The sequence below is a fragment of the Ascaphus truei genome, chromosome 7 (genome assembly GCF_040206685.1).
Source record: "Ascaphus truei isolate aAscTru1 chromosome 7, aAscTru1.hap1, whole genome shotgun sequence".
Taxonomy (NCBI): Eukaryota; Metazoa; Chordata; class Amphibia; order Anura; family Ascaphidae; genus Ascaphus; species Ascaphus truei.
Window position 1 is genome coordinate 89474062 of NC_134489.1, and position 21093 is coordinate 89495154.

General features: G+C 41.2%; 1 protein-coding gene across 2 annotated transcripts in view; it reads right to left on the reverse strand.

Moving 5' to 3' along the window:
• Positions 1-21093, reverse strand: part of LYPD6 (LY6/PLAUR domain containing 6) — a 72873-nt gene that overhangs the window by 6023 nt on the left and 45757 nt on the right. For both annotated transcript variants that reach the window (XM_075609416.1, XM_075609417.1), the window contains exons 3-4: positions 20683-20781; positions 981-1111 (exon numbers count right to left, since the gene is read on the reverse strand). In XM_075609416.1, coding sequence (XP_075465531.1) covers positions 981-1111; positions 20683-20781 — 230 coding nt within the window. The remainder of the gene's footprint in view (positions 1-980; positions 1112-20682; positions 20782-21093) is intronic.

Below are 21093 nucleotides of genomic sequence, written 5' to 3' on the forward strand. Positions count from 1 at the left end.
ATGTAATTGTGATCCTGAGAAATAGATGTGCAAAACTTTCCAAAATGCAGACGCCACTTTTCTAACAAATCATTTTTTCCAAATTCGAAACATTTCACAGAACTTTAAAGGGACAAATCCCTCCGTGGAGCAAAGTGAACACTTGATTGACAAACACTTGCCCACTCAGAGACCCCTGAGAAATTCAACTGGCCGACCATGTGGGATTGCATCTTTTGAAAAGCTAAAAATGCCACAGAAGCCACAAATTTGCACCATCAAGTTGCAATTTTCGCTAACAAATCTCAGCTCAGTCACACGTGATTCGCCAGTATGCTAAGATCCCACCACCATCGAAAAAGCCCTTTATTAGGGCCCTTTATTAGGGCCTGAATGGCAGTTAGCATAGTAAGTGAATAGCAATGCATATTGAGTTAATGCTTGGCCAATAGCTTACAAATTCTGACTAAGTTGCAATTTTTTTCTCTCGAAAGTCTTTATTTTAGCCACCTTCAACGTTAAAAAATTACCCTTTTGTTTCCTGTAAAAAAAAAAATAATTACACAAAGATTGTAAAAACCCTCCAAAGCATTTAGTCACTTTGGTGACATTGACCTATATTTATCAATAAGCATACCACTCCCATTGGCTCATTTGTATCCTAAGATGGACTGCTTGCTGTAGACCAGCAGTTCTCAACTCCAGTGCTCAAGGCCATCCAACAGGTCAGGTTTCTTGAGGACTGTAGTTGGTAACCCCTAGTGTAGGGACTAACATGTAGCGCTTCCTCAAATACATAAGCTTCGGTTTTATTTTAGCTTTGGCCATTTACATTCACCTGGCCGCATTACCTCAACATACCCACCAGTAATAAAGTAATAGTGCCCCAGCACTCTTGGAGGGAGACCATGCAGACCAGAGAAATACAGTAGACACGTGCACAAAATCTTTGTGATAAAGCCGGGTACATTGCCAGTAAGTGCTAATATTCTTCTCCTGACCTTTTCTCCGCTCTGCTCTGATTCTCTGCATCCAGTTGTCAAGCAGTCCTCTAGTGGCACACACAGTTTCGTCACTGATATACTTTCTCCAGTGGAATGCATGATGTGCTGAGAGTAACAGTATCTTGTCTCTGTTAAAAATAATATATTAAAAAAAAAAAAGTTTAGATTCTGACAATCACAATAATTTTAATAATAATAATAATAATCTATATTAGCACCCACAAGTTATGTACAAATGGTCTTCCTGTATGCTACGTAAACTCATGTTATTCTCCCTGGGAGTTCTTTGACATTACATACAGTAAGAGGTGACCAGCGCATCAGAGACAGATTGAATCCTTTTCATAAAGTATAAATCTCCGCTTGGACCATTCACTATATAAGATATATATATACAGCATCCCTGGCAAGGGATAGGGAACTAGTACCTAGTGCTCTCTGGCACATCTTGATAAAGGGCATACTGCCTGAAACGCGTAGGTGTGGTATTTTTGAGCACTCTAGGGGTTATGCTGTATCCAGTTTAAGAATAAAGGACTAATTTCACTGTGAGCCTCCTCCTGGTTTTCTGGCAGTGCACTGCCCTTCTCCATTTCCTCTATTACACACTGCAAGGCTGATTATCATTGGGTTGAATAAACATGATTAACCCTCCTTTCATCAAGGTCCCCACTGTAAATAAAACGTTCAACAATTGATTACAAAATGTACACTGAATCGCTGAATTCTCACGTGATTAAACTTGCATTACCATTAATTCTACATCTTAGTGTGCCTGTATCTTTTAAAGGGCAATCCCTCCTTGAACCAAAGGGAACTATTTCCACTGACATGTTTAAGGGGTCTCACCTGGGAAATTAATGCCTTTTTTTTTTTTTACATAAATCTGACACCTGCGAGTATCCTTACATTATTATTTTTGTGGTCACTATGTCAAGGGGTCTGGCGCTCCAGGGTCCATGTCATGCCCAAGGAGTGCTTGTTCTTCAGGTTACATCGTGTCCTGCGTGCCTATGGAGCGCTGGAGGTGATATGCAGTGGAGGTAAATGGAAGAGGCCGCCTCCTCTGATTTATCAGGGCCGCCGCGGTCACATGACCACGCTTTACCAGGGGGAGACGCTCAAGGGGTTAAAGTAAGGGAGTGGTTTGATTTCCTCTGACTACCCTGAGTCACTGTGTTCTGCCAGAGTCTCCCTTCCTCTTAACTCTATTGGTTCTCTGATAAGGATAGGCTGGGATAAGGGTAAAGAAAACAATTCATTCACAAAAACTTCCACATTTAATAATAATAACTTTATTTCATGTAGTGCATTTCTCCTAATGGGACTCAAAACAATTCATAACTTCAGTACACATCACATAGGAATTATTACAGGCACAGTCTCTTCCCAGAACAGCTTACAATCTATGTTTTTGGTGCCTGAGGCACAGGGAGATAAAGTGATTTGCCCAAGTTCACAAGGAGGTTTCTCTGATTCAAACTCAGGGTCGTTGTTTTTAGAGACAGTGCCTTTACTCACTGAGCCACTCCCTCTTCCTTCTCAACGGCCACCAACAGGTCAGTCTTCGACTGAGCCACTGATTGAGCCACCTGTGCTGAAGCAGGGATATCCTTAAAAGCTGACCTGTTGACGACCCTTGAGGACTGGAGTGGGTCACCCCTGAGTTAGACTATTACATTTTTGTTTTGTGGTCGACTACGTGGATTTCACTGTTAACAGTAACCAAGATAGCCTCGCCGTGCTTCTGCAACTCCGTGCAATAATACATTCTACAACATCAAGACTAATAATACAATATTATACTAATTTTTCAAGACATATGAAATTTATTCAGGTCAATTGGTACATCAATAGGATGCAGTCACTCTTTCAGTATAAACAGGTTTAATTTCAACAATATCCACAAAGATGCCTCTCCTGACTCATGTGGTACAGTATTAGAATTGCACACAATGATAATTGATTGGTTAATTGTTGTAATTTGTGGCATGTGGCCTTTTTAGTTGCAGCAGAAGCTGAGAAACCTGATACAGGAAGGAATCAAGTCGGCTAAGGAGAAGGAAAATATTTTTAAACTTAGCAGGTGGGGTCTGAGCAGGAATCCGCTTGCGTGACCCTAACGATTTACCCAGACCTTTGAAGATGTCCTCTAATGATTAATTAAAAACTTCATAGGAGCAATATAAGAAAACTAGAATCCTTTCAAATCTGTGAAAACAAAACACCCATTCTGCTATTTCTTAATGAAGAGTTGCATATGAGCCTGAACTATGGCTAACAGTCTAATCTTGCAGGCTCTGTGTACATTACACTGATTAAAATGATCTTTGTTTAATAAATAGTGGCCAAAGTTCCTACTCCAGAACAAATATTGGGGGTGAGGGTGGTAAAATAGTTGGTAATTATTACAGATATCACCTTTCCTGTTGCTAGAACTGTTATCAGGCGTTTTAAAGTCCAGTTTTTAAAGCTGCCATTATATTTCCAGTACATACAGTACAGTATTTCACCAACAGAGCCTCAAACCCCGTACAATTCAACCAGAATATTAATGGTAAATCCCTAGAGGTAACTGCAGCACGTGGATCCAAAAGAAAATTCTACATATTTTTGTATAGAAATGTATATATTTTGCAGGTTAAAGATAAATACGAATTATTCAATGGGGAAGTAGTGCTAGATACATTTGACCACAACCGTTAGGAAGACATTGAATAAGCAAGATATGGAAGGTACCCCGTAAAGATATACAAATGTAGAAAAAGATAGAAAACCTAATCTATCTGTTAGGAAGATACATAATCTGAATGGGATTCATGAGTGTATAATAATGTCTTATAGTTTACTTTATGAGGTTCTCCTTTTCTCACTTCTAAATATCAACTCGATTTAGCGGTTTTACTTCAAGTACATTTTCAGTTTTCTGGGATCATTTAAAAAAATATATATATACACTGTATATATATCCTAATATATGCATCTTTACAAAAGTCTGATGGTTACAGATTTGTGTCTTACCACAGTCAGTGTGCTTGGCCACAGCTGGTAACATTTTATACATCATTTATGCATTGGGTTGACCTTCACATACATTATGCGTTATGGTCTTGAAAGACCATTTCTCCCATACAAAAGGATGTAATGGATTTGACCCATATTTCAACACAGTTGAGAAAAGCAAAAACCACATGCATTGCAGAAGCCTTTTACAAAGCAATTCCAAGGCACCACAGGCAGGAACCTAAGTGATCAAATATGTAATACTATTGCAGTTCGTTTTTGTCAGACTGTCCACGTGTCTTTCACCGTTACGCTAGGTACAAAGAAAAGGATTCTGATCATAAATATTGACTGAGTAAGAAAAACAGCAAACCTGTCATCATTTTGGCAAGCTCGGAGTGTGACAAGTGATTTGTACACCCCAAAAGAAAGTTTAGTAATGACATACATTTGCACTGACATGCTGCTCCTTATGAAGTAATATTTGATTACAATGATTTAAAGTGACACAGTATATGCGGTATGCTTGGTAGGCCTCTACTGCCAGTTATATCAGCATGTGTTATGATTTTCTATAGTGATTATTTTCCATACATAATGTTTTATATATATATATATATATATATATATATATATATATATATATATATACAGTGTTCGACAAATCACCCAAAAATCTACTTGCCGAACAAAAAATCTACTTGCCACCTAGCCCCACCCCTAGCCCCTGGCCCCACCCACTTTTAAAAAAATGAATAAATTCCTAGAAAGAACAACATTTGTTTTTGACATTAGTTTATTATTGTATTACATTATACTACAATTAGTCCTTGTTACGTGTGTGTGTGTGTATGAGTGTGTAAATGTTCCTGAACTCCATAACTAGTGCCTGGACGCCCCTGCATCACAATATCTAAAGCAGCAATCCCGCCTGGGATCTTACCTGATCCGCAGTCCCTCAATGTCCAGGTACCCTCATTCCCGCAATGCTATACATTGGAGGGGAGGTGTTCCCTACCTATCTTCTGGTTTAGGGGGGATTCCGATGTCTTCCGTGTGAAGCTCGAGAGTTAGATCTGGAAGAAAGCAGTATAGGTTATTTCGGTGTAGGTATAGGGCAGTTAAGATATATAGGGTAAATAAGAGATCCAGAGTGTGAGAGAGAGTGTGGGTGAGAGACAGAGAGAGAGAGACAGAGAGACACACAAACAGAGAGAGCGGCACACACACACACACACATACACAGAGAGAGAGAGAGAGAGAGAGAGAGAGAGAGAGAGAGAGAGAGAGAGACACACAGAGAGAGAGAGAGGGAGAGACACGCACAGAGAGAGAGAGAGGGAGACACAGAGAAAGAGAGACACACAGACAAAGAGAGACACACAGAGAAAGAGAGAGAAAGAGACAGACACAACACACACACACACAGAGAATGAGAGACAAAGACAGAGAGAGTGCGACAGAGAGAGGGCGACAAAGAGAGCGCGACAGAGAGAGGGAGAGGGCGACAGGGAAAGGGTGAGGGTGACACAGGGAGAGGGTGACAGGGAAAGGGTGAAGGGGACACAGGGAGAGGGTGAGGGTGACACATGGAGAGGGTGAGGGTGACAGAGGGAGAGGGTGACACAGGGAAAGGGTGACACAGGGAGAGGGAGACACACTCACAGACACACACACTCACTCACAGACACTCACTCACAGACACACAAACTCACAGACACACACACACACACACTCACTCACAGACACACACACTCACTCACAGACACTCACACACTCACTCAGACACACACTAACAGACACACACACTCACAGACACACACACACTCACACACACTCACGGACACACACACACTCACAGACACACAGACACAGACACACACACACACACACACACACACACACACACACACACACACACACACACACACACACACACACACACACACACACACAGTCACTCAGTCAGTCACACACACAGTCACTCAGTCTGTCACTCACACACACACACTCACCCGCAAGGCAGGGGGTCGCACATGGCAGCGGGGGCCTCCGCACTGCAGCATGGCCCTCCGCATGGCAGGAGGGCCTCTGCAACGGGCCGCCCCCCCTCCAGAGTCGGACACCGCCGCAGCATAGCACCCCCCCCCCCGCAGCACGCCCCCCCCCCCGAAGCGGCTGACGCCGCAGCACGCACCCCCCCCAGAAGCAGCCGACGCTGCAGCACGCCCCCCGAAGTGTCCGACGCCGCAGCACGCCCCCCGAAGTGTCCGACGCCGCAGCACGCCCCCCCCGAAGCGTCCGACACCGCAGCACGCCCCCGCCCCAAAGCGGACCCCCTTCAGAGGCGGACACAGCCGGGCAGCGATCTGGGGCAGGGGGGGGGGGAGATCAGGGGCAGGAGGGGGAGGAGATCGGGGGAAGGGGCTAACCCAGAGCTGCCTGCCGGCCCTCTTCCCCACATTAACCCAATAAAGGAGGGGGATTATTTATTTATTAAAAAAATTGGGCGCGAGCAGGGGAATTCATAGAGCCGCAGCACGGCTCGCCAGCGGCCTAAATCCACTCGCCACGGGCGTGTGGTTATAATTATTTGTCGAACACTGTATATATATATATATATATATATATATATATATATATGCCTTTCACGCCCCCCCCTCACGGCCTCCGGGCAACGCCGGGTATATCAGCTAGTATATATATATATATATATATATATATATATATACTGTTCCATGCACCATTACCTTTTTTTCTTCTATCATGTTGCTATGGGAACCATACAGCGCCAGCTCCTGCCTACATCCACGAAAACGCTTGCAAGAACCGCGCCCGGGAAGTGATGCAGATTAGAACGCAAACCGGATATATAACGGTGGAACACACATACGCCATGGACGAACAGGAGAAGCGGAAGTGGGGGGGGTGAGGGGTGGGATGAGGGGGGGGGAGGTGGAGTGGGGGTTGTATTTTGCAGGGCTTTTTAATATGGGGATTGGTTAGTTACGGTATTTAATTTTAGTTAGAGTGTATTACTGTAGCCCTGAGGCTGGTCCCGACTGGGACCGAAGTGTGTAGGCCTGTTTGCAGTATGTACGGGATACGTTTTCTTTTTGCATTGAATTCTGAGTGTCCACTGATATTTTCTTTGCATGCACCATTGCAACAGTTGCATTTTGTGACTTGTCATATTGCACTGCCCTTGAATGCTACTGCTTCAAAATTAACCATTGCATTTAACCACAACCACACATGCAATTTTATCATTAATAATACAAATTATACATAGCTAAAAAGTTTAATTGACAGTGTTTTGTTTATCAAACTATCATGTTTCGATTTCTTAAACACTGTTACAGTGAGATTGATGTAACAGAGGAAGGTTGCCCAAAAACGGCTCAACGTTTTTAGCACAGAGGCAGCTCTGCATTGTGAAGCATCGCTAATTTATGAGGAAATCCCCATGACTAGACAAGAAGATCACAATGTACAAATAATTGTCTGAATTGAGCAATTATGAGCACATTCACGCCTAAAACTATATTACCCCTTTCCACAGCATACAGTGTTTCCACTGCAGCCAGGGATTCTGGGTAATGACAGCCAAATGAGCACTCATAGTGTATGTATGCATGTATATCTTTATTGATATAGCGCCATTAATGTACATAGCGCTTCACAGCAGTAATACACGGGACAATCATATCAATAACAAATAACACATAGTGGGAAGGAGTGCTTCAGACATAAAAGTAACATTTAGGAAAAGGAGTCCCTGCGCCGAAGAGCTTACAATCTAATTGATAGGTAGGAAGAACGTACAGAGACAGTAGTAGGGCGTTCTGGTAAGTGAGTCCGCAGAGGGCCAAGGTTTATGTAACAGGTGTAAAGTATCAGCCACAGAGCTACTCATATGCTTCGTTAAGCAGTTGTGTTTTATGGTGGGTCTTAAAGGTGGGTCACTTTTGCTTCTTATCCCCTCTAACATGGATACGCTGTACGGTGGAGGTTTTTTTTTATCACTTTTGAACTCACCCCAACTTGTTTGTGCACCCGAATTGTGAATTGGGAAATACTTCGCATTGATCAGCTGCGTGGGTTGCAGTAAGAATGTTTTTTTATGGTGTTTGGAGAAGAGATATTCTTTCATTCCTTTTTTAACAAAATACACAGATTCCCAACAAGCTCTGACGAACCCCAACCATTACCACATAATATATATATACAGTGGTCAACAAATCACCAAAAAATCTACTCGCCGAACAAAATAATCTACTCACCACCTAGTACCACACGTGTGTTGCTTGGGCCAATAGGAGCTCGCCACGATGTTAAATCCACTCGCCCAGGGCGTGCAAATGTATAGGTTTATCGAACACTGTATATATATATATATATATATATATATATATATATATATATATATACATACATATGCATATAAGTGTCAAAAGGAGTGCTAGTGGGCGTGGCTAAATGTATACAACCAAAAAAAAACAAAAATGCCCAAAGCTACTTCCAATGTGACAAAAACACACAGTGCAATACCTATATATTCTCTTGTAAAACGGGTCATTTAGTTTAACCCTTTGGCCAAAGCGTCTTAAGCCTGCGGGCACTTACAAGGTATGACCGAAGCAGGTCCTAACACTCACCTGGGTTCACATTCTTATTTACCTGTATAATTACAGGAAGAATGATCACATTGGATCTGTCGTAATCTGGTATTCTTCCTGTAATTATACAGGTAAATAAGAATTGTAACCCAGGTGAGTGTTAGGACCTGCTATGGTCATGCCTTGTAAGTGCCCGCACGCTTAAGACGCTTTGGCCAAAGGGTTAAACTAAATGACCCTTTTTACAAGAGATATAAAGTTATTGCACTGTGTATTTTTGTCACATTGGAAGTAGCTTTGGGCATTTTTGTTTTTTGTTGTATTCCGTTTTTACAGAAATATGTTATGATGCTGTGTTACTCATCACTAGGACCACATGTAATATTTGGCAGGAAAAGAGGTCTGTATGGGCTGGGCTGCATTAATGCCTTGCAAGCCTGGCGCAGGGACCATTGGCCCTGAAGCGTTGTGGTGATGGAGTGACATTAAACCGTGACATTTTCTTTTGCAAAAAATACTTTGGAGAATGTTTTATTTTTTCAACATATGCTACTTTAAAGAGTGCCGGTCCACTGGATATTTTTTCAAAGATATATTCTTTACCAGTGCTAATGCTAATAAATATACATTCTCACAGTTGAATTTAATTTCTTACTGGAAGGAGTTTCACTCTTTGAATAGTAGATGCTGAAACAATGTTTCTTCGAAAATCCCAGACTTAAAATGATGTGAAGAGTGATAAGAAGCAGGTACCAAATGAATCATGGCAGCTGTCAAAGCTCAGAGAAAGAGGCGGTACAGGGTCATTTGGTAATACCACAAACGGAGGGTACTTAACTTAATGGAACGTTTTGACCTGACAATATGTGGTCTAAGGCAGTGGTGCTCAACTCCAGTCCTCAAGACCCCCAATAGGTCAGGTTTTAAGGATATCTCAGCTTCAACACAGGTGGCTCAATCAGTGGCTGAGGGGTAGAAATTGAACCCCAATATGCAAGTACCGTATATGATCTGATGTAATTGCATAATTAAAGTTGTGGGGTGAGGGTATGCAACATTTTGTCAGATTTGTATGTGCAAAATATTAATATCTAGTATGTCAAAAATGGAAATAATATGTAATATTCTTTGTAGCTTGCAATGAGACTGATGCGGTGAATAGATGTTTATTTACATTCACTTTTGATACAACATATAGTGGCGTGCAGAAGTAGTCACCCCCTTGCACATTTTTCACATGTTGTTGGCACCTGAGCGTGCTCCATAACACTTTCAAATTAGACTTTACATGTAGAATCTGCAAAAGTACTCTAAAGTGATACAGTTAGAAAATGCACATAGAATATAAAGGATATATATAAACGGATACAATCTGCAAATTGTAGTATAGCAGATATACCCTGCTCAAGCGAATGAAGAGGGACTAATACACCAAACAGTGTAGAGGGGTGGTGCTCACAGGGAGTAGAAAATAGACTAAGTGAGAGGAAAGGCAGAATCCCTATATTGTGGCACTAAGAGAGTACACCCTAATTAAAACTTAGTATTTATTATATATTCTTAAAATAAAACTGTTTGGAGTAACCATAAATGCAGGACAAAAAGTTAATAAAATAATAAAAGACCGGAGAGGTGGGGTAGTACATAGGGTAATTATATATAAACCCTATTGTCAGTCTGTTTAACCCTTTGATGGTCTATAAGTGTAGGAGAAGTGTCACACAGGTAAGTATACTAAGGATATTGTTATATCACTAGTCCCTTGCAATCAAATCCTAAAAAGAGGCTGAATGGGGATAACTATACACTTACAAGGAGTAAGAGGGGGGATAAATGAATCCTAGCTGTATAGATGAATATATGCAAGGGGACTAGTGATATAACAATATCCTTACTATACTTACCTGTGTGACACTTCTCCTACACTTATAGACTATCAAAGGGTTAAACAGACTGACAATAGGGTTTATATATAATTACCCTATGTACTACCCCACCTCTCCGGTCTTTTATTATTTTATTAACTTTTTGTCCTGCATTTATGGTTACTCCAAACAGTTTCATTTTAAGAATATATAATAAATACTAAGTTTTAATTAGGGTGTACTCTCTTAGTGCCACAATATAGGGATTCTGCCTTTCCTCTCACTTAGAATATAAAGGAGTAAGATTTACAGAGAAACAACGATTAATCTAAGTACTCAACCCCTTTGCTACTGCAGCACTAAATCAGCCCAGGTACAAATGAATTGTTTGAAAGGTCACAACATTAGTGAAATGGTTTCAGTCTGTGTGTAATCAAAATGGTTTAACTTGTAGACCATTTCCCTCAGGTATATAAAATCTTTCAAGCTTCAATTCCCTTAGTGATCCAACAAAGCAACCACGAAGACCAAGGAGCTTTCGAAACAAGTCAGGGATAAAGTGGTAGAGAGGCACAAAGTAGGAGAAAGGTACAAGATATTTCCAAAGGCGCTGATTATCCCCTCAGCACAGTGAAGTGGAAGATGCATCATACCATCCAGACACTACACAGATCTGGTCACCATCGCAAACTGAGCAGCCGGGCAAGCAGGAAACTGTTTCAAGATGTCATTCTGAAGCCAACAATGACATTGAGAGATCTGCAAAGTTCTGTGTCTGAGATGGGAGTCTGTGTTCACACATCAACAATAAGACGGTCTCTACACAAAGCTGGCCTGTATGGACGGTTGGCAAGAAAGAAGCCATTACTCAAAAAAAGCTCATCTTAAATCATGCATGGAGTTTGCGAAAAAGCATATACATGATACTGCAGACACGTGGAAAATAGTTTTGTGGTCATGTAAATGTTTGGTCTAAATTACAAGCGTTATGTCTGTTGCAAGACAACGCTGCATATCACCCAGTCAACGCCATCCCAACTGCCAAGCAAGGTGGTGGCAACATCATGTTATGGAGATGCTTTTCTTCAGCAGGGACTGGGAAGATTGTTAGGATAGAGGGAAGAATGGATGGTGCAAAGTACAGGCGAATTCTTGAGGAAAACCTGTTTGAGTTCAGCCAAGACTCTGACACTGGGGAGGAAATTCACTTTTCAGCAGGACAATGACCCTGAAGCACAAAGTCAAGACCAGACTTGAGTGGTTGAACAAGAAGATAAAATAATGTTCTTAAGTGGCCAGGTCAGTGGCGGAAGCCCCATTAGGCCCGGGGCTAGGTTGGCAAAATTTTGGGGCGACAAATTTCCTCCCCCATACACATAGGCCACGCTCTCGGGCCTATCGGGCCTAATGGGAAGTTCCTTACCTGCTACCGCCTCTGCCTTCTTTCTGCAGCGTCAAATGACGCTGCGACGTCACCCAGCATCTCGTTGCCATAGCAACATGACGTCGCGGCGGAATAACGTCATGCAGACGCATTGCCATGGCAACGAAATGCCATGTAATGTCGCGTTGGTGACGTCCGCAGCGTTATTTGACACAGCGATTTCGAAGAAGGCGGAGGGCGGCAGCACGGAGGGGGCGGCACCAGGTTTGTGCCATGGGGCGGCGGATCTGGAAATCCGTCGCTGGGCCCAGTCAAAGTCCTGACTTGAACCCAATCGAATATTTATGGCGAGACTTGAAGATTGCCGTCCATCGACCATCCCCAATAAACTTATCAGAACTGGATCAATTTTCCTGATGAAAAAGTGGGGAAAATGTCACCATCCTACTGTGCAAAGCTAGTAGAGACCGATCCAAAAAGACTCATAGCAGTAATTACTGCAAAGGGTACTTGCTACCCAGTACTGACTTAAGGGGCTGAATACTTATGCAACCAGTACATTTCATTTCGTACATTTCATTTGCTGACATTTAAAGCTGCAGTTCAGTCAATATCCTGCATGTTTGTTTTTTTTAATAAATCAGTTCTGTAGTAAGTTTTAAAAAAACAACTTTGAAAGACCAATTTTCTTGTATTCTATTTTAACAGCCATTTGCTAAGGCACTGCCCCTTCATGTCCTGTCACAAGCTCTGGCACACCCCTTTGTCAGCCCTGCCCTCCCTCTAGCACATGTCAGTGCAGGAGTGCTCATGAATATTCATGAGCTTCCACTGCCAGTCAAGCAGATTATAAACAAATGCCAGCTTTTAATATGTCACCAAATTTCGACCTATCAATACATGGAAAACGAATTGAGCTGCAGCTATACTGTTCTTTAGGTAATTAGAGATTGCACACATGAAACTATTGAAGTAAAAAAATAAATGTAACAAAAAAAAAAAGACTGAATTGCAGCTTTAACCTCCTCCTCATATAAGTGTTCAGTTTAATCACTACAGATTTGCAGCTTAGAATAAAAACATTTTGATTGAAAATCTCTGCATAAATTATTTGTAATTCAACACAATGGGACATTATTGGTAGGGGGTGAATACTTCTGCAAAACACTGTAAATCTATTGAATATGATGTTTTCATTTCTTGCATCCAAACAATATGCTATCGCTACACAGACAATGCCTTTATTTTTGCTGCCACATCCATCAATAAATACGTATATCCTTCAGATATTTCCACTTTTTTGTCAAAATGGAAATCAAAATGTATATTTCTTTAAAGCATTTGGGCGTATGTTCACTAAGCGGTGATATACTATCAGAAAGTTTCCAGAACCAGAAAACACTTTATGGTGGCATTATGTGCCTTCTGCAGGGCATATATGTGCCACGATGTTCGCCTAAATAACTATATTATAGGTATAGTTCAGGGGTAGCCAACTCCAGTCCTGAAGAGCCACCAACAGGTCAGGTTTTCAGGATCTCTACGCCAGCACAGACAGGTAGGGTACTTGTGCTGAAGCATGGATATCTTGAAAACCTGACCTGTTGGTGGCTCTTGAGGACTGAAGATGGCCACCCCTGGTATAGTTATTCACAAATACTGAAAGGGGCTTTTGCTTTTTAACGTATACCCACCTGCACGGTTTCTGCCAGAAGACAGAGACAGAAAAAGCGAAGTATGGAATTTTCTTATCTTTTATTACCACTTAACACAAGCTAAGGTAAGAGAGGTCAAAACCCTACAAAACAGGAGATTCCCCAGTGCCAGCAGGGATGTTCATAAATCTAGACTTCAGAGATAAGATCATTCGTGGTTGGAATGAAAACCTTACACTTACCCAAGGGCCATATTTTGTCTATAACAAAAAACACAAAATCTCCAAAATGTAGCTACTATTCTCAGATTTTGACAGACAGCATGCTTTTGTTTTATGCATCAACCATATTTTTTTTTACAGCATGAATTGCAGGTTTTCAGGTGCACTGCAAAAGAAAATACACCATACAGCAAAGATAAAAAAAATCACCAAGCTTAACTGTCCATTATAGTGACATAAATGAAAATCGTTTAAAAGACAAAGAGGGGCGATCCGCTGACAAAGTGTCTGAGCGCTACGAAACGCGTAGACTTGTGCTTGGTAGTGTTGTCTGAGATTGTGATGTTACCGGGGCCAAACGAGTGCACGGCCAGGATGAGTACGGTGGAAGACACGTGGCACGTGTCTGAGCCACAGGAGCAGGAGTAAAGAAAATAGAAACACGCCAGCACCCCTTCTATAGCAGGGTATCTGATAAGCTCTGTTTTATCTCAGGGCTGTGAGTTTAATACTTACTTTTCGAATAATCACTGTTGGATCCCCTGCGCGTTTCCTGCCTGTCTTTCAAAGGGTTTCTGTACCAAGCTGGTCAGTCTGGAGATTAAGCTGCAAGCGACCCTGGAACACCTCATCACGAACGTGGACACTCTCCTTGGATTGACAATCAGTGAACTTTATGTGGGGCTATATACTTTTTCTAAGTATTATATATCTTGCACTTCCAGTTTTATATGTTATGATTCTTAGCTTTATGTAACATCGCTGGGATTTAACTCACGTGCAAGTTTTTGAGACATTTCAAAATATGAGAATTACTATTCACATAGATTTTGCCTTATTGAATTTATCTATTGTCATTATACAGATAGTGAGAAGCACTTTTCTTCTTTTTTTGTACACACATAAATTAAAATGCTTTAGAAGTTGAGTCTGAATGATATCATGGAATCTGTCACAAGCAGCTGTGCTCATAGTCAGGCAAAGTCATCTACTTTCGTGTCTTCCAAGGATCATTTCTATTGTATGTATATTTATTTAACATTTAGGAACCACAAAGTAATATTTATTTTGTGCCTCTTTTGTGTTTTATAATCGAGATGGGAAAGTGTTCACCATCACACAACCCAGGGGTTCCTGTCCTGGAATTAGGTCCAACTTCTGACCGGAGGAGGGTGCTGCAGACCAGTGCAGCACCGCAGGCCTCCTCGCCCCAAGTGTAATGGGGGGAGGGGGGAGAGAGAGAGAAAGGAGATTGTAAGGGGAGGAAGAGAGAGAGAGGGGGGAGTGTAAGGGGGGAAGAGAGAGAGAGAGAGAGAGAGAGAGAGAGAGAGAGAGAGAGAGAGAGAGAGAGAGAGAGGAGTGTAAGAGGAGTGTAAGAGGAGGGAGAGAGAAGAGTGTAAGGGGGAAAAGAAAGATGGGGGAAAAGAAAGAGGGGGGAGAGAGGGACGGGGGGAAGAGGGGGTTTGGGTTCCCCAGAATGTCACAATATAATTCCAGGGTTCCTTAACCAAAAACAGGTTGAAAATCAGTGGACTAAGCAAGCATAGTTTTTGAGTGCAGATGACCCCAAGAACATTTGCTGCTAGTCAGACCAGAGGCGACTGGCTGCAATGAATAACTGGCCCATCTGAAATCAGAAAGGATACACGCATTCATGTAAGCCCTCCAACAGGTGAAACAAAATGTGTGATGTACTGTACATGTACAGTGCTAAATCTGTCATTAGAGTTTTCATCCACTATTCTAGACCAGCGCCTTGTACTGCAAAACAGCAATGGATTGCATGAGCAGACAGCATTCAGGGTTAGTGCATGGTCTATCTCCCTGCAAACACACCCACATCCTTATCAAACCATGTCCAGCGTTCTCCCTCGGCAGCAAAGCCCTTTGGAACACAGAAGAACAGTATTTTATTTGCATTTTGTGAAACATATGTCCATCAGACTTAACGCAAATTGTGCCGTTTCCGCATTCATATTATCTCATTTACTATGATAAATAGCTGTCAGGACACACCATGTGATTGTCACTTACACCAAAAAATACTTAAATGTGCGGTCTGGGGGGTGAACATATATAATGTATATAGCATTAATATATTAAATAAAGTGAAAGCACTCGGCCATGTGAAAGTTTCTCTACCGTCTTTAAAATGTGTCCCACAGTTTGGAAAACATCATTTCAATACATTCAGATCAGCACTGCTTGGACTTGGACAATTATTTATTTATAAAATATTTTACCAGGAAGTAATGCATTGAGAGTTACCTCTCGTTTTCAAGTATGTCCTGGGCACAGAGTTAAGACAAATAATACATGTTTACAAATACAGTTACATAAATGAGCAGGGTATACATTATATACAAGACATTGCATGCACAGTTAAAGATAATATATATTATGGGCGAATGAAACAGTTACAGACCAGATTAAAATGTGATACAGCCTTAGATTTGAAAGAACTTAAACTGGTGGTGGATGTGAGAGTCTCTGGTAGGTTGTTCCAGTTTTGGGGTGCACGGTAAGAGAAGGAGGAGCGGCCGGATACTTTGTTGAGCCTTGGGACCATGAACAGTCTTTTGGAGTCTGATCTCAGGTGATAGGTGCTGCATGTGGTAGGGGTGAGGAGCTTGTTCAGGTAGCTGGGTAGCTTGCCCATAAAGAATTTGAAGGCAAGACAGGAAAGGTGAACTTCCAACTACACTGACATTCCTTGGATTTAGGGCCATATTGATTAAACGGTGCTATGCCATAAGACATCTTACGGCCCTTTCCCTTGTACAGGCTATAAAGTGTCCTATGGCACATCACTGCTTACTTAATATGGGTATTAAAGCCGCCGTTTTTTTTAGCACGCCATTTTCTTTGTTTTTCTTATTTTAATATATCTGTTTTTGCCTAATCCAGTACTATTTTTTATTTAAAAATCTAATGCTCCGTTCAGGAGATATAAGTGTTTGAAATATTAGGTGTCGGTTAAAATGGAAGTCTCCCAAGATCCCAGTGCAGATTAAAGAGACAGATTTCTATTACTTAACCAACGAGAAACGTGCTGGATTTTCAGCCTTAATACTCTTCACCCACTAAGTATCAATGTAGACTGGGAATGATGTCACTTTCTGCATTGATACAGTATATTATGGATTTCTGCCTGATATATCTGGCTATTTGCATTTTTTGGTAGAGACCTCACCTATATTATCACTTATGTTTGCTAGCTTATCTTTTAGATATTTCTTTTTTAACTAATATGGTAGATTTTTCTTCCCATCCATCGTTCATTCTTTCTCTACATTCTCATCTACTGTATACCTATTTGGGCTTTCGTCCCCGGATTTCTACTTTCTACTTATTTACTGGTTCATTCATGGTGATTCAAAATAGGTTCATGTATCTCTGTGGTCTTATCCACATTTAGTTACATGTAGACTCTTTTGTGACCCACCCAGCAGTTAGTGTTACTATGTATTGTATATACCCTGAGCTAAGACTCTTTGTCTCATCATAGTCATTGATGTTTTTTCATGATGTATTATATGTATGCGTTGGTAGGTCATTATATATGCATATTATGATTAAATGAAATGTGTTAATTTTATCATGTCTATTGCAGCTACATTAGTATCAGGACTTTGCTTGCAGTTTTATTCATGTTTCATTCTGATTGCACGCTTTGTTTCTCTTGCTTTTCTCGCTGGAATCATGTATACACGCAACGGATTTCTATGTTTTATGGGTTACGTTTGCACAGGCCCGTATTCCCGGATTCCTGGTCATCCCTTACGCATGATGTCCTTCACCAGAGTCATAATCCTGTTACATCGGCTACTGCTGAATGTATGTACGGGGCGGTACCTCCGGCGGCAAACACTACATATCAGCTGTCAATTGCGTTTGACCTCTATTCGTTGATAAAGCACCCGTGTTTGGTGCGAAACGCGTCCGAGCATTTGTTGTTCTTTTTACTATATTGCATTGGCCTAATAAATATTTTCTTTTACTTCACGTTCAGTCTGGCTGCTATCTGCTTTTTGGTGCTGTGCTCCATTTTTCTTTTGTTACCCGACAGACTAAACCAGGGCAACCTCAGGAACAAAAGAGTGACAAACCATGATTTTTAACACCAAAAAAAGGTGGATAAAAAGAGCTGGACATGTTAACGGGATACTAGATACCAACATTATATTAGTTACATTAGTAACATTATATTAGTTTAACTCATATAGGCTTCTGGGAGGATTGCTGCTTTCAGGCACTGTGCAAAACAAAAATAACGTACAAATCCGTGTCGTTTAAAAGAATACAAATGAATGGAAGGCATCCCATTTCAAGCAGAAAGATCAGATACATTTTATTTTATATGGAATTAAGTAAGTGTCAACATTTTCCACACGCACAAAGTGCATCTTCAACAAAATAAAGGTTTATAGTATTTTGTATCGTGCAGCACTTTACACCGTAAAACCATAACCGAGGAGCCCTCATCTCCAGTCCTCAAGAGCCCCCAACAGGTCAGGTTTTAAGGATATCCCGGCTTCAGCACAGGTGGCTCGACTGAGCCTCGGACTGAGCCACCTGTGTTGAAGCAGGGACTGATTGAGCCCCCTGTGCTGAAGCAGGGACTGATTGAGCCCCCTGTGCTGGAGCTGGGACTGATTGAGCCCCTTGCCCTGAATCTGGGATATTCTGAAAATGTGTTTGGGGGTATTGTGGACTGGAGTGGCGCATCCCTGATCTACCCTATAAAGAACATTGTGTACAGAAAAAATAGGCAGCAGAAGATACTTGCCCACTCATTCCTTTCTGCTGTTGACTCACACATTTTTCTTTTGGCTTAGATCCATGGGGACAAAAAGCCTAATATCACTCTTTATGACCTCAGCAGAAAGTGCCCACATTTTGGACTTCTGCAGTGATTGAGGGAGAGGAGGGGGGGGGGACAAACTTTTAGACTAGGGTTAATTTGAAGAAATTATACACCTTCAACAGTATCCAATAAAAGTTTTTTGTGCATCTGCAGAGTCATTCAGAGTAAATCCAATGAAATGTAAGAAACGTACTATCTGATCAGAGACGTTAAATGGATATCAGAATATTTTGTTGCACAGATAAAAGACAGATAAGAACTTCGCTTCATCAGTTCCCATCTCCAATGCCGGTTATTTAAGTAATCCTCAGGGCAAAGGTTTAAACAAGTATTTTTGTCTCTTAACGCAACAAACAAAAATGCACGATTTTGTATCTTTTTTTGTATCATGTCTGTTCAAATATCAATGTAAAATGTTGTGCTAATAATTCTGCCCCGCAGTATTCAGCGGGGAGGTACTGTAACTCTTCTTCCCCTTTACAGCATTATTTTGTTATTTCAAAATCTAATGCTACATTCAGGCATCACTATAGTGAGTAGAAAATAATATACTTTTAACCAGGGCTAGCAAGCTCGTCCTCAAGGGTCACCAATAGGTCAGGTTTTTAGGCTATCCCTGCATCAGCACAGGTGGCTCAGTCAACGACTGAGCCACTGATTGAGCCACCTGTGCTGAAGCAGGGATATCCTGAATACCTGACCTGTTGGTGTCGCTTGAGGACTGGAGTTGGCCACACCTGCTTTAAAGCATGTCCTCCAGCAGTGGCTACGCCTGTGCAGCTCTGAGTACATGTTGTATACTTGCAATGTTGAAAAATGAATCAACTATCAATGTATCAAGTACAGACATAAAGTAGGTGGAACAGCTAGCATACTATTTAGTGGTATATCATACTGTAGCTGCCAGGTTCAGCTTTTGTCACTGACTATCGGCACTTACTAAATTATGCAAAAATAAGATATATGGAACTTTATGGATACAGAAATTGCAATTGCATTCAAGAGATAGCTACTGTATTATGTAAATCAAACGTCTAGCTTTGGGAGTGTCCAAGTTCCGGGTTTATTTACAAGTAAATTCACAACAAAGATTCAAACATCGAACATTCTTCAAACAAAATTTCTACGATCAAGAAGAATCCAGAGGTCAGTTAATCAGTACTATCACTAACGAGGGTTATTTTCCTCCAGGTTCATCCATATCCACAAAGCTAATGACATGAAAAAACAACAATTCTGTACAATGTAATTTCTTCTTGTATAGTGCTGACAGTGTATGCAGTGCTGTACATAGAATTTTTGCAGACACAGTCCCTGCCCGTAGAGCTTACAATCTATGTTTTGGAGCCTGAGGCACAGGGAGATAAAGTAACTTGCCTTAGGTCACAAAGAGCTGACACAGGGATTTGAACCAGTCTCCCTTGCTTCAAACTCAATGTCATTGTTTACAGTCAGTTACTCACTGAGCCTTCAGCCCACCTGATGATCAGAGGCTTAACACCATGTTAAGTTAGCAGTGCCTTGCATTAACTTCAAATAACATAGCGTTAAGCCTGTCTTACCTAAAGGTGGAGAGAAAGAGAGAGATACCTGTGCACAAAAAGAAACACACCTGAAATGCCTGGGAAACGCCTCTCGTTCTCGCAAAACCTATATTTCAGAGACTCGATGGGAGTAACGCCACCTTTAGCTATAACCTAACTAACGTCTCGCCAAATCCCTGCATTAACTATAACGGAGCTCTGTGGATAAGCGTTTTAGGGGGAACGCCTCTTGTGCATATCATTAGCACTAACGGCTGTAGTTATCGCAATGCCCTTTCCCTCCGAAAACAGCATTTAACACTGCTTAATTGAGCGTTGACATACAAGTTAACACTTAACAAGGCTTTAAGGCAGGTTAGCGCCTCGTTCAGTTAATAATGTTCATCAGTGGATCTGGATTTAAGATAGATGAGACCGAATCTACAGTGGCAAAGAGAAACTCAGGCGCTGCTGCTAATTATACAGTATTCTATAGCTTCATTTAGCAATGGGGTTAACATGCATTCTGTCCCAATGTTTAACGGGTTAAAGAAGAACGCACCTCTTGGGCAGTAGACATCTGGGGCCCATCGATTGCACTCATAATTGTCTGATGCTTTTTCACAGGTGAAACATTTAAATCCTCCAGGATAGGGAGTCGCTACAAAAGAAATACAACAAAATATTAACTGATACATATCAGCTGCGAAATGTCTGTTATATTTCCTGCAATGTGTCAGAATAATGCTTATTTCATCATCGAGATATAAAAAATGATATTTGGAAAAAAAGGAATAGAAACCACAGTAAAAATATGAATTTTCTTTACCAAATATCTAGTATTAAATATTTACAATGTACAGTATGTGATTCAGGGATGCTACACGCTACACGTGTCACTGATAGAATCTGTTGAACCAATGCTCCTTTGAGCAGTAACAGCATTCGAATGTAATCAACATAATATTTCTTT